General features: G+C 48.0%; 2 protein-coding genes across 2 annotated transcripts in view; one reads left to right on the top strand and one right to left on the bottom strand.

Moving 5' to 3' along the window:
* LOC106900128 (anoctamin-8-like) overlaps window positions 1–4,952 on the top strand; it is a 30,398-nt gene extending 25,446 nt beyond the window's left edge. Inside the window, exon 3 of the mRNA XM_014962112.1 lies at window positions 4,917–4,952. Within this exon, the coding sequence (XP_014817598.1) occupies window positions 4,917–4,952 (36 nt within the window). The remainder of the gene's footprint in view (window positions 1–4,916) is intronic.
* The window catches only part of DDA1 (DET1 and DDB1 associated 1), a 9,290-nt gene continuing 731 nt past the window's right edge, over window positions 4,691–13,249 (bottom strand). The window contains exons 2-5 of the mRNA XM_014962122.1: window positions 8,902–8,982; window positions 8,402–8,453; window positions 8,012–8,073; window positions 4,691–7,017 (exon numbers count right to left, since the gene is read on the bottom strand). Coding sequence (XP_014817608.1) covers window positions 6,907–7,017; window positions 8,012–8,073; window positions 8,402–8,453; window positions 8,902–8,982 — 306 coding nt within the window. The 3' untranslated portion in view covers window positions 4,691–6,906. The remainder of the gene's footprint in view (window positions 7,018–8,011; window positions 8,074–8,401; window positions 8,454–8,901; window positions 8,983–13,249) is intronic.

Consider the following 13,249-nt stretch of genomic DNA (forward strand, 5'->3'; position numbering starts at 1 on the left):
AAGAAGAAAAGTTCTAATCCTCTAAATTCTGCAAATTTATTTATAGACAGTATCAAACATGGAATAGTTTAAAAATAAATGCGGAAAAAAAAATAAAAAATAATAATCCAATGGCCGTGACATTCGACTACGGGGGTATTTACAGTCGCTCCACGAGGGCAGCCCGTCGCCAACACACAGCGTCGGGGGGGGGGCAAAAAACCCACCTTCTCCCGGCCCCAAAAGACGGTATTTTTGTAAAAGAGGAGAATTGAAGTTGCCAAGACGGGTTGGAAGTGAGAGAGACTCACAAGCTCGACGCCGAAAGCAGCCGGGGACCACGTGTGCCCCACGGAGCAGAGGAGCTGGAAGCAGTTGCTGAGAGAAGTGGGAGCTCAGCCCCTCAGCTGTGACACACCACTGGCCAAAAACGGGGTGATTTCACTAAAAACCCCCAATAAAGCAGCACCCTCCGAGCTGACTAATGAGAAATGAATGCGCTGGGGAAGGGGCAGGGCCAAGGGGGTGACTCAGCTCTGCCCATCCCTTCCCGTTTCTTACAGAAAGGGGTTTGTCACCCCACGTCCCCCCAGAGCCACCAAGGAACAAAAGGCACCAAAGAAGCCACCGGAGGCGGGGGACGGTCCTGCTCCCCCCACCAGCCCCTTGTCACACGCAGAGATGACACTTATGGGAGTATTTGACCCATTCAACCATCCAACATCCTGTCTCACTAATAAAATCACTGCCCGTCGTTAACAGCGACATCCCAGGGAGGACAAGGCCACGAGTCACCACGGAGCCACCAGGGGCAAGTCATTGCTGGAGCTGGCAGCGAGGAGGCAAAGTGAAATATTACCTCGAGCCAAATTAAAGTCTGCTCCCTTCAGGCAGGCGGGGAAATTAAAAGCAGTTTTAGCCCCTAAAAGCACAAATTCCCACCTTTGTCCCTGCAGCTGGAGGGGACAGCGGCGAGGAGTGACCTACAGGGGAAAAACTCACTGGCCCTGCCTCACCTGGATGATTCATCCAGCCATCACCCCTATTAAAAAAAGATAAATCCCGATTTGAAATAGGGTCAAGTTTTAAAAGTGCTGCCCTTTGATCCCGCCAGCTCGATACTCCCTTTCGGGTTGACATCAGCAACACCTGGAGCTCGGCCCCAAAGGTTAAAGCCACCCAAGATTCCCCGGAAAGTGTTAACGCTGCCAATCAGGCTGCTTTTAAAAATTCCTAGAAGAACACAATTCTAAACATCACACACGTAGGGAGCCTTAGTTCTTCATATTTGAGGATATTTCGCCTTTAAAACCAGAATCTCAGCACCAAAGAGAATGTGAAAGCCGGTATTTCGTTCCCTTGTTGCAGTCACAAAGATGTTCTTCCCTGCAGGCCGGGTTCAGCCTCTTTAATACCTACGAGCTGGCTTTTTTTTTTTCCCCAGCAGTTAAAAAAAGACAAGGTTCTGGGAGTCCTGTCTCCTCCCTGACGTTAAACTCTGAAGATGACACACATCTTTTCTATAAAATAGGAGCCAGCTGCCGGCGCACGCGTTCGGGGACGGGCTCCACAAGCTGATACTGGACTCAACCATCAGAGCCAAAAGTGAGCTGCCATCACCAATCCACCCCAAAAACCTGCTGACTCTGCTTTTTTTTGGTGAGCACTAGCCCCAAACATCCCAGATGAGGTGCTGGATGAGACCCCAGGGCTGCGCTCTCCGCTGTCAGGGCAGAGGAAGCTGATGGTGCCATCAGGACGGCATGAAGGTCCATCTGGGCTTGCCCGAAGCCGGGATGAAATCCCCCCTCCTGGCCACAGCACCCACTTTTTTTTAAAGAAAAGGGTTTTCCCCAATCTTCTGTTCCACATCTAAAACTCTCAGATAAAACCCAAAACAAGAGAAACCAACTGGAAGTCCCCTCTGGTCACGGTCAGCGTCACACAACTCCTCTGCTGCCAGCCTGACGTCATTAATTCAGGAAAATAAATTGGTTTTCCTGTCATAGATATGCAGGTCTTTTCACAAATCTTTAAAAAACAAAGCTAGAGATAAACAAACAAGTCGGGAACCAGGAAACGGTAACAGAGCCGGGAATGCAGTGTTAGAAAACAGCCAAGACTAAAGGAGCTCACCCAAAAACAAAGCTTGGAAGTCACTGCTGTTACAAATACAGAGAGGGAAAATATTAATGTCCAGTATGTTCAAAATTCACCTCACAGGAAATGCATACAAACACTGACAACTGAACAGCTGCATAAGGCACGCACTGGAGAGGGCAGGAAACCCCTTTTCCAGTTGATCCCACTCCAAAACCAACTTCACAGCTCTCCCACCTGGAGCATTGGGACAACCCCAACCAACCGCGCGCTCCTGGGGCCCACCAGCAGCTCCTGGAGCCCACCAGCAGCTCCTGGAGCTCACCAGCAGCTCCCGGGGCCCACCAGCAGCTCCCGGGGCCCACCAGCAGCTCCCGGGGCCCACCAGCAGCTCCCTGGAGCCCACCAGCAGCTCCCTGGAGCCCACCAGCAGCTCCCGGGGCCCACCAGCCTCTTGGCACATCTACCAGAATGACAGAAAACAGCTGGACCTCACCAGCAGCTCCCGGGGCCCACCAGCCTCTTGGCACATCTACCAGAATGACAGAAAACAGCACCAGGGTTAACCCTGTCCCCCAAATCCATCACAACCCAGCTCAGCAACCAGCTCCCAAGTCACTGGGACGTGTATCCCAGTCCCCCAAACCAGTATTGGTGCTGGTGCTTCATGTCTTGCCAAGGCTAAGCAAACAAGTCCTTTTTTTTTTAAAAAAAAAAAAAAAAAAAAATCACATTTAACAGATCTAAATGATTCTAAAAGCCTGTTCTCTTGCAGTGAAATGCATCTAAAAGGCTTCTTCCCACCTTAAATATTCCTGTGGGGAAGAGTTTCCAGCTGGGACAGCCCTGCTCCAAGTTGAGCTGCAGCCTTGGGCAGATGGGAGCCCAGCAGCTCTTCCCTCTTCTCCTGCTCCCTGTTCCTCATGGAATGTCGTTTCAGGGCTTGTCAAAGACTTTTCCAGGTGCTTGCAAAGCCCCTCAGCTTTGCTCAGTCCTCCCCAGCTCCGTAGAAACCGGCCAGATTTGGTGTTTCCCAGTAGGAAGGAGGCCGGGAGGGAGGTGGCCTCCAGCCTCCTGCTCGATGCCGAGGGCAGATTTGGAAAAAATTCCCCAAGGACAACCCCAGGAAACACCTTGAGAGAGGAACACACCAACAGACCCTGACTGACCACGCTGACACAACCCAGGGACACAGCAAACTCCAGGAGCTGACATCACCACCAAGGATTCCCCCAAACTTTGCTGCTCAGTCACCTCTAAATTCACAGAAAACGTTAAAGCCTGCCTTTTCTTCCAACATTTTCCCATCTCTATCTATCACACCAGTAATTTTTGTTCCTACTTCTCCCCTAAAAAAAATAATAATAGAGGAAGTGATCACATGCCATGGAGAATTAACCTAAATAAAAGCGTAGTTTCCCTGTGCATCAGTCACTAGTGTATTTTTATGTTATTTTTCTGTTAGAAAAAGGCAGTGCCCAAGGTGTTAAAGTTCTGAATTCTGCAGCACACACCGAATTGCTGACACGGGACAGACCCAGGCCAACAGGAACCCACTGGAAGGGGCTGCTCTGAGATGGACCCATCATCCCCCAGTATCAAGAACCACATTTCTGCTGCTTTGAGCTTTCGAGGAGAGATGAACTATTCAACTGAAAAGAACAAAATTCCCATCTCTGCACAAGTATCTCAAGTTTTCATTAAAAAAAAACAAACCCCAAACCTTTAGTAGACATCAGTAGCAGAAACAATAAAAACACCACTATGCAGACAGATACAAAAAAAAACCCCAGCCCTGAGGGTCACTAAGTCTCAGTCACTTTGCACAGAGGGAGTTGGAGGAGCTGGGGGTTGTACAAACAGTGTAGTCGGCAAAAATCCACCAGGCTTTGGGGGGGTTTTCAACATTTTTGTTGTTGTTTTTCAATGTGCTAAGGCACCAGGAAGTCACAGTTAGGCAAGGAGGATGTTCCACGCGACGTTCAAACCCCAAAACACTTACCAGGGATTAAAAGAGAGGCGAGGAGAGGGATCACAGTGCGACAGCCTGAGGAGCAGCACGGGAAGGGAGCTGGAGAAGGAAGGAAGGAAGGAGGGATGGAAGAGGAAGGAAGGAGGAAAGCTCTTCTGATGGGATGGGGGAAGGCTCACTGTGGGTTTTCACAATCCATACCGCTCGGACACAACCACCAACACCAAAAATCTAACAGGTTTGACACTTAAACAAAATCAAAGTTCAACGACTTGTTTCTCCGTCGCTTCAGAGCTACTTTAAAAAAAAAAAAGGCAACTTTCTTTTACCTCCTAAAAACCATCCGAAATGTTCCAAAGGCTCCCGTTCTGATGGGATGGGGGAAGGCTCACTGTGGGTTTTCACAATCCATACCGCTCGGACACAACCACCAACACCAAAAATCTAACAGGTTTGACACTTAAACAAAATCAAAGTTCAACGACTTGTTTCTCCGTCGCTTCAGAGCTACTTTAAAAAAAAAAAAGGCAACTTTCTTTTACCTCCTAAAAACCATCCGAAATGTTCCAAAGGCTCCCGTAAAACCAACAAGATCATTTTTAAAGACACGGAGGGCACAAAGACGGGGGGTTTACAACAGGAAGGGACTGCCAACTGTCTTTAATAGTACATCACTCCGTCTCGCGGAGAAGCCAGCAAAGCTCACACCTTGCCGTACCCAGCGAGAAATTATACAGCATTTTACAACTTGAAAGCACTGTACAAACACCACCGCACAGCTGCGGCTCCCCTACACACACACACATTGGTCACACTTTACCACCAGCTGCACGTCCGTTTGCTCTTTTTTTTTGGTACCTCCCAGCTCTTCAAAGGATTCTTCAGCTTCGGCTTCAGCTGATCCCCGCGAGGCCGGAGGCGGAAGCGGCATCTTCGAGTCCTGCACTTTGCACAAAAAGCACTTTTGGAGGGAGAGCGGTGACTCCGGGAGGAGGAACCCTCTGGTGAATCACACACGAAGCCAAGTCTGTTTTATCTTCACCAACACAGTTGGCATTTTCAATGACATCCCAGGAATTCGGAGGTTACTGCCGTAGCAAAAAAGGTAACGTGGTTTGTTGTTTGTTTGGTTTTTGTTTGGTTTTTTTTGAGGCAGATACAAAGTTCTAAACTACCGGGTGTTAAGTTAAATTCACTCACTGCATCAGAAACTCGGTGCCTAAAGGACATTTAGAAACGCAAGGTGAGCTGTGCCCTGCTCTTCCTCGGCTTCTGCCTCGCAATGTAAGGTCGTCAGCACTAATTTTCTCTCCCTTCCTGCCCCCCTTCGCCCCCAAACCTGGCTGTGGGGCCAGGTGGGACGGGGACACCACGGAGAAGGGGACAGAGGGGACCCTCAAAGCTGGCGGCCGCTGCAGCCGCGTGGAACGAGGCTGAGCCGGGATCTCCGGAAAAACGTTCGTGCCATTTCTTGAGTTGGTGTTTAGGATTTGTCAACGAGGGAAAAAAAAACCACAGCTATAAAATGCAACAATTTAAACTAACACAGTGTGAAGTCAGTTTCTCACGTTAAAAGCAGACAAGACATCATTACTAAGCTACACCTTCCCTGTCCCCCTTCACGCGACGACGCTCGTTTCTTTTCAGTCTCTGAACCTCTAAATCCACCTCGACGACTTGACGGGGCTCTGGGTTTGGCTCTTGCCGAAGAGTCAGCGAAGGGTTACAGGCAACAGGCACTGAACTGGCACAGTCCAAAAGGGATCGGTCTTCATCGGAGACCGCGGAAGCTCACATTTTGATCAACTCCGAGTCCTGGACTCCATTCCAGACAGGCCAACAGGGCAGGAAAATACAACGTACCATTACTGGGAGCTGGCAAGGTGAGAGAGAGAAGTAGATCTAGTCACCGAGGAGCTCCCGGACTCATCCGGCCACACGCTGCCCGTAGGGTGTCCACCCAACTCCATCCATCGGCCGTTGCATCAAGACCCATCAAATACTCAGAACGGGGTAAGAGCATCCTCTTCTTCCAAGGGAGAAGTCGCACAGATCAGTCCGTTCAAGACCAAGAGAGAGGGTTTGAATTTAAGAGCAACAAAAGCAACACCACCTTTCACTTGGAATTCTCCGTGGCCACTGAAGATTGGGACAACCCTTCACTGCCAAAGGAGGGGTGGGTGGCCCTCACAGAACCAACCAAAAGAGCACAACTGATCTATCGAGTTGACAACACGGTTGCGAAGATCAACGTGACCCTAAACGACACCCATGATTTATTATTCCTCTTTTTTTTTGTTGGTTTTTTTGTTTTGTTTTGTTTTTAGTGCAGTGCCAGTTTCAGAAGATTTGAGAAGAAAAAAAAAACAAATAGTGAGGCCCCACACTTATGGCTGGATTGGGCATATCCAAAGAAGAGTTAACGACTTGGAATAAGTCAACGGGCAGATGAACGGGAAAGATTCTGTCACCGAAGGGTTTGTAATTACCCTTGTAATTACCCTTGTCTCCTACCCAGGTGCCCATCACTAGACCTGGCTCATCAGGTAACAGATTCCACAAAAACCTCTGAAAGTGACAGTGTATATTTTTAGAAAGGAGGAACTAAAGTTATACTACAGCCTTTACCGAGTTGTTCCACCAACGCTCCGTAAGTTTTACGGCATAAATAAAAAATGGAGACGGGGGGGGAAAAAAAAAATTAATAAAATAAATACATTGGCTCCTATGAAGTCAGAAGTGGTTTGGGCTGCATAGTGGAGGGGGGAGAGATGGGGGCAAGGGGGCAAAATTTACACACTTTGAGACAAAAAACAGGAAGCGCCTGCAAAGTAGGAGAGGAGAAAGCCAAGAGTTTAAGTGTCCTCGTTCATGTCCTGGCTGTCTGTCCGAGCGATTTTCCGTGGCGGCGCCGAATTCTCACCTTCAATTTCCACCTGCTCTTGATCTCTCTTCTTCGCCGCATTCTGTCGGGACAGAGAAAGCCCCAGTGAAACCTCCAAAGCCCTGGATTCTGGGGGGTGTTGGTAAAACAAGTTTTTGGATGGAATACAGTGATGCAATGACCTAACTGAGACACTGGAACAAACTCTGAAGAGGATTTTGCCCAAAGCCAGAAGGTGCTCCTTTTAGATTGTTCCTCAAATTTGAGGGTGGGACTAAAAGACCAATCCTTGATCTCAGCACCTTTTATTTATAGATCTCAAATATCGCATAAACACCAGCAAGATCCTCTTTCCCACCGCTCTGAGTCAGTCCCTAAACTTATCTAAATCTCCCAAAGCCTTCCGTCACACACAAATACTTTCTTTTCAGCTTTAAGGTTCCTTATAATTTTGCCTCTTCCCATGTTCTTCCACCACCTCTGCTCTGCCCACAACTACTCACTGCTTCCACACCTCCCCCCCTAAACCCTCACCGTGTCCTGAGCGCTCCCAGTCCCTCATCTCAAACACTAGCTAAAAAAATACTAATTTGTGTGTTCCTCATAAGAGAGCTCAGATATTTTGTACCCGAGGTAGTTACACGGCCTCATTAGAGCATTCCCACTCTGCCCAAGCTCAGGCAGTTTCTCCCAACAGCCCCAGGGGGGGAAGAGCAGCTTTTCCAGCTGTAACGGGGGCGCCGAGGCCCAGGGAGACCAATTTGCCACGGCCACAAAGGAAAACTGTGGCAAAGTGGGAGATGTAACTGCAGCCTCCCAAGTTCTAGGCTAAACACTGAGTTAATGTCCCTTAAATTGAAAGGAAAAAGTTGGGTTTGTTGGATTTTATTATTTTTTTTTTTAAAGAAGTGTTGTGCAGAGACAGAGCCTCCTTACACTGTCTTTTGCTGAAGTGCAGATGGCACTTCCTTTTAATTAACCTTCCATATTTCAGGTGGGATCAATATTCAGCTCAATCAGCCCGAGTCAGCAAACCAAGACAAAAAACCAGTAATATTAAGAAAACACAACCATACCTTTTTGTCCCACTGCTGATGTAAATAACGCAAAAGTATATTTGTTTTTTCTGTTACTATGACTGTAAAAAAGAAAAAAAGAGAAAAACACACCCAGGTCATTTTAAAGATGACTTTTAAAACAGTGCAGTAATCATCATGTTACTTCCCATAATAACTATGGTCCTTCTTAATAAAAAAGACAGTGTGTAGGATGACTTAATAAGGAGAGAGGAAAAGCAAAAAACCACAATAAAAGTAGATATACACTGCTAATCATTGTGCTGACAGTTCAATAACATCACCCCATCCGGAGTTTAAAAGTAAGGGAGTTTATGTATATGCCAGATTTTTAATATTAGAAAAGAATAACGTTATTAAACCCCTCAAACTTTAGCAGGGTGGACTTACTTTGTTCAGATGGATATTCTCTCGTGGGAAGATATACTGATGGTCTTCTATTCTGCAGAAGAATCGCAACAGTTAAAGAACAAAGGGAGCAAAAAGCTGATTTTTGAACCCAACCACAGTTAAACCAACCAAAGGGCCCTCATTTACGCTGGCTACAAATGCGATATTCCGCCCTGTTACGTGACGCTGGGCGGCTACAGCTTTTTAAAACCCACAGATGAAGAAGAAGGTCCATTTTTCGTGCATTTTCCAGGGCATAAGACCGCTATTAAAGAACTTATATATATGAAGAAAGCACCACAGATGTGGTTTGGCTGATGTGATGCCATGTTCCTCACCAAAGCAAGCCGGAAGCTTTCCTTGCCACATCTCAACCCGTGAACTATCAGCTGGGATTGTACGTGTTTTTTAAGAAACAAAACACTCATTTCAAGTTTCTTTCACTCTGGCATCTTTTGAGCCCCCCACGAAAACCATCCCCCAGAAGCAGCAATACTTACTGATGCTTTACATACAGAATCCGCATGGAATCTGCTGAAGTTGCTTTTGTTGTAGACGGGTAATCCCTTCAAAAAATCTGCCTAAAAAAAAAAAAAAAAAAAAAAAAAAAAAAAAGACAGGGAATCAAACCAAAGGAATAGGTGAGGAATGCAGAGTGATATCCGAAGTGATATCCGGGTGGTTTGTTTGCTCCGTGCTGAGTCTCAAAGGATTTGCTCAGGGTCATTAAGATAAACAACCGCAGGAATTGGAGGATGCTGCCAGGTCCCAGCCAGAGAGACAGTTGTTGGATACCGAAACCCGCCCAAAATTGGTTTTGTCAAGCAAGCCAACCCCCCCCCAGCTTCTGCATTTGGCTCCTTATATCCCCAAAGTTCAGTAATTCGGTTAGAAAGCTGCTAATTAAGCCTGGTTTGGCACATGGGTGATTATGGGTGAGCTCTGACAGAAGGGGATTCACACCACAGACACAAAGGCCACTGATGAGGGGACCAGAATTCCAGCAGAAACCACAACATCCCAGGAGAAGCTCTGCCACCGCTTCGCCCACGTCTCAAGTCCTTGAATATTACACCAGATCAAACCAGTCGCTCTTTTCGCCTTCCCAGTTGACATTCTCTGTCACAGACCAAGGCTGGTCCCACAGAGCAATAAACGCCTCCCTGGCCTCAAATCCCAACCCTTATCGCGCCCTTATCAGTCTGGCCCAACTTTATTTTTTATGTTTTTTTTCAAGGATCACATCCCTACACGCGTCAAGGCTACTGGTACATCAAAATAAAACCAAAAAAACCCAAGTTTGGCTGGAGGCAGTTGGATCGCTCACCACAAAACTGTGGATCACGCAGGCCAGCAAAGCTCTTCGCTAAATAATGTTGGTAAAGTCAAGAGAAAATGGGTAATAAATTGCCCCCAGTGTGCCCAGGTGGCCAAGAAGGCCAACAGCATCCTGGCCTGTGTCAGGAACAGCGTGGGGAGTAGGACTCAGGAGGTGATCATCCCCCTGGACTGGGCACTGGTGAGGGCCCACCTCAAGGGCTGTGTCCAGTTTTGGGCCCCTTCCCACAAAAAAAGGGTTCTTGCTCTCCACAACTCCCTGAAAGGAGGGTGTAGCCAGGGGGGTTGGTCTCTTCTCCCAAGGAACAGGCCATGGGACAAGAGGAAACGGCCTCAAATTGCCCCAGGGGAGGTTCAGATGGGATATTAGGAAGGATTTTTCCACGGAAAGGGTTATTAAGCCTTGGAATGGGCTGCCCAGGGAAGGGTTGAGGCACCATCCCTGGAGGGATTTAAGAGACAGGTTGACATAGTGCTCAGAGACATGGGTTAGTGATGGTTTTATCAGAGTTAGGTTGATGGTTGGGCTCCACGATCTCAAAGATCTCTTCCAACCCAGACAATTCTATGAATAAACGTAGGATGTACCTGGGCAATAAGAATAAGAGAGGCCTCGAGACATCCCTTCTAAATCATCATCACCCGTATCATAACGATATTTACGAGAGAGGCCTCTAAATCATCATCACCCGTATCATAACGATATTTACCTAATGACTCAAAGCCTCTTACACTGAACACTAAAGGATTCTACTCCGGGACAGACATCACCCCATTTATAAGCAATTTTAAAAGGGCAGTAAAGCAGCAAACGACAAGTCATTTAATTCCAGCCCCGTGTAAACGGCCACTGCTGCTACACAACTGCCAGGCTGGAAGACATTGTTTTCATTTCAATAGAAGCCATTATTTTTATTAAGGCTGCATCTTTAATTCAAAACAAAGGGCTATAATTAGCCAAACCAGAAAATATTATTCATACTTTTGTTCTTAAAAAGAACTCTAGTGACATTCTAGTTGACACATCCAACCCTTCCCACACGCCTGGCTGGAGAAATCGACTTGTTCAAACACCGGACTTGGGTTCAAACAGGGAATTGCAGATTTTTCTTGCCTCTTTTAACCCCCACGGGACAGACACAATTTCCCTGGGCCTTCCCTGCCTTCAGTTGTGAGTTCTGTGGGACAGAGCCCATGGCTCCCCTGGAGCTCAGGAATTACAGCGGGATCTTCCTGCTCTGCTCTAGAAGAATCCCTGGGTTTGGGACCACGTCACACTCCCTGCTCCCCACTCCTGCCCCGACAGATTTCTCTGCTCATCCCTTCTCCTCAACAACCACACTCATCATCAATTAGCAAATGCATATGGTACCCAAGGACTTCCAGGCTGAAAAGGATGGAGAACCCTTTAACGACTCCTGAAGGCACAGCCAGACAGGCTTAGTGTCTTCACAGAGCCCAAGTTTTAAGAATTACTAATTACATTGCTCTGTTTAGGACTGAGGAGCTTGAAAAACATCCCGTTACATTTCAAAGCAGCACGTCTTCCCATTGCATTTAATTTCCAGGCTTTTTTATGAGAAAGTAACCTGCTCTGCTCCACCAGCCTAATCCAGCGAGAGACAGACACGGCCTGGATTTCTTTTATTGCAGTAAAAGCCTGACAACTGCTTGGCTCTAATACCGCTTATCGGCATGGAAAATAACTGCTCTAAATAAGAGCAGGCAACTCCAAGCACCTCTTCAACAAGCTACAGCTCACCCCAAGTTCCTCAAGGGATACTGGTCCCCACTTCCCAGCCGGGGATTTGGGCTGGCAGAGCCCATATTTCCCTAGAAAGAGGTTGGGTGAGTGGGATCAAGCTCTTGCTGGGGATTCCACAGTCTTTTAACGTGCTTTTACAGCGCAGTGAGTTACGTCCAGCAAGCTGCAAAAATACTGTCACGGTTATCGGTCAAAATGCAACTTAAATGGTGAAATTGGGGTTTTTTTTTCACCCCCTCTCTATCATATAACCAACTAAAGCTGGGTATATACCAGTGAAGTGCAGACTCACACACAGGGAGGGCTCCAACACTCTGACAACACCCAGAGACCTCAGTTTTAACATCCGCGAGCATCCCCAACTCTTGGCCACCACCTTTTCCTTCCCTCAGGCCAGCAGTGGCTTGGGTGGACCAGCTCCAGCCCTACCAGCAGCATCCCCTGCCTGGCTACAACTTCAGAGCAAAAAAAGGACACTAAAACAAGGGGAAACGGACCTTTTTCCAAGCCAGGCTCCAGCCAGCACGTTGGGAACTCCCCACCAGCTCCGCTGAAGAGTCTGGTTGTCACTGACACAGACTGTCCCTCCCCTAACGATAATTCCACTGCGCACACATCCTCTATCTGCCCATTCGATCTCAGAGATCACTGAAAAAGGCCCCCTCGAGGGAACTGCCCAGAGTCCTATTCCTGGATAATTCAGAATTAGACAATACTCCCAAGTGCAGTGATCCTTATCAGCTCCAAGGGCAGCGGATAAATAAGCCCCCGGGAGGTCAGTGCTGTGTTTACACACCTATGGCACGAGGCACACCGAGTCACACCTCCTGCCTAATGTCACAGGAGGAAATGTTCCCCCCCCCGCCTGCCTCCTGCCACTCTTTAACCAAGGAAAGCACACCCCGGCCAAGCCGCTGAAGCTGATGGAGCTTCCAGGGGGGAAGCAGAAAAAAAAAGGCCCCCCCCGAAGCCAGCTGATGCCTCGTTTCCTTTGGGGAAAGGCAAACTCAAAAAAAAACCAACCCAAAAATCAACAAAACAAGCCCAATTATGCAACCTCAGAAGACAACACGGGTTCCTTCTATGATTTGGGAAGTGAGATAGAGACACGACGCATCTACTGTTCCTGTGTCAACAAGAGCACTCAGCTTCCTAGGAAGACAGCAGTTCTCATCTAAGAGCAGAAAGGTGAAAAAAAAGAAATAATCCATATACACGTGCCCCATTCTCAGCTTTTTAAAAGGAATTGCAGTAACAACGCTCGGAAAGACGAGGCCCAGCACAGAGATGCTGAAATCAGGGCTCTGTCCCAGCACGACGCAGGCAAAGGTGGACATGGGTTAGAGGAAAATCATCAACACAGCCTTGGGGACCACAGGGACATCAGTTTGTCCCCTTAGTTATTGAGATTACAGGGGGGCAGAAGGAAAACTCTCTTTCTCCAAAAATTATTACAAAGGGAAGGAGGAAGGGAGGAAGGGAGGAAGGGAGGAAGGGAGGAAGGGAGGAAGGGAGGAAGGGAGGAAGGGAGGAAGGGAGGAAGGGAGGAAGGGAGGAAGGGAGGAAGGGAGGAAGGGAGGAAGGGAGCTCTTGGCTGTGACAGCCACCACCACTCAGGGACCAGACCAAGCCCCTGTTGCTGCTTTGGGGGCACAGAAAGGATCAAACAACCCTCCCACCCCCCAGCCATGGGGCCAAGGAGCACCCCACACCTCGGAGGTGCCCCAATTTCCCCTTTCTGCCCC

The sequence above is a fragment of the Calidris pugnax genome, unplaced genomic scaffold, assembly GCF_001431845.1.
Source record: "Calidris pugnax isolate Ruff unplaced genomic scaffold, ASM143184v1 scaffold896, whole genome shotgun sequence".
Lineage (NCBI taxonomy): Eukaryota > Metazoa > Chordata > Aves > Charadriiformes > Scolopacidae > Calidris > Calidris pugnax.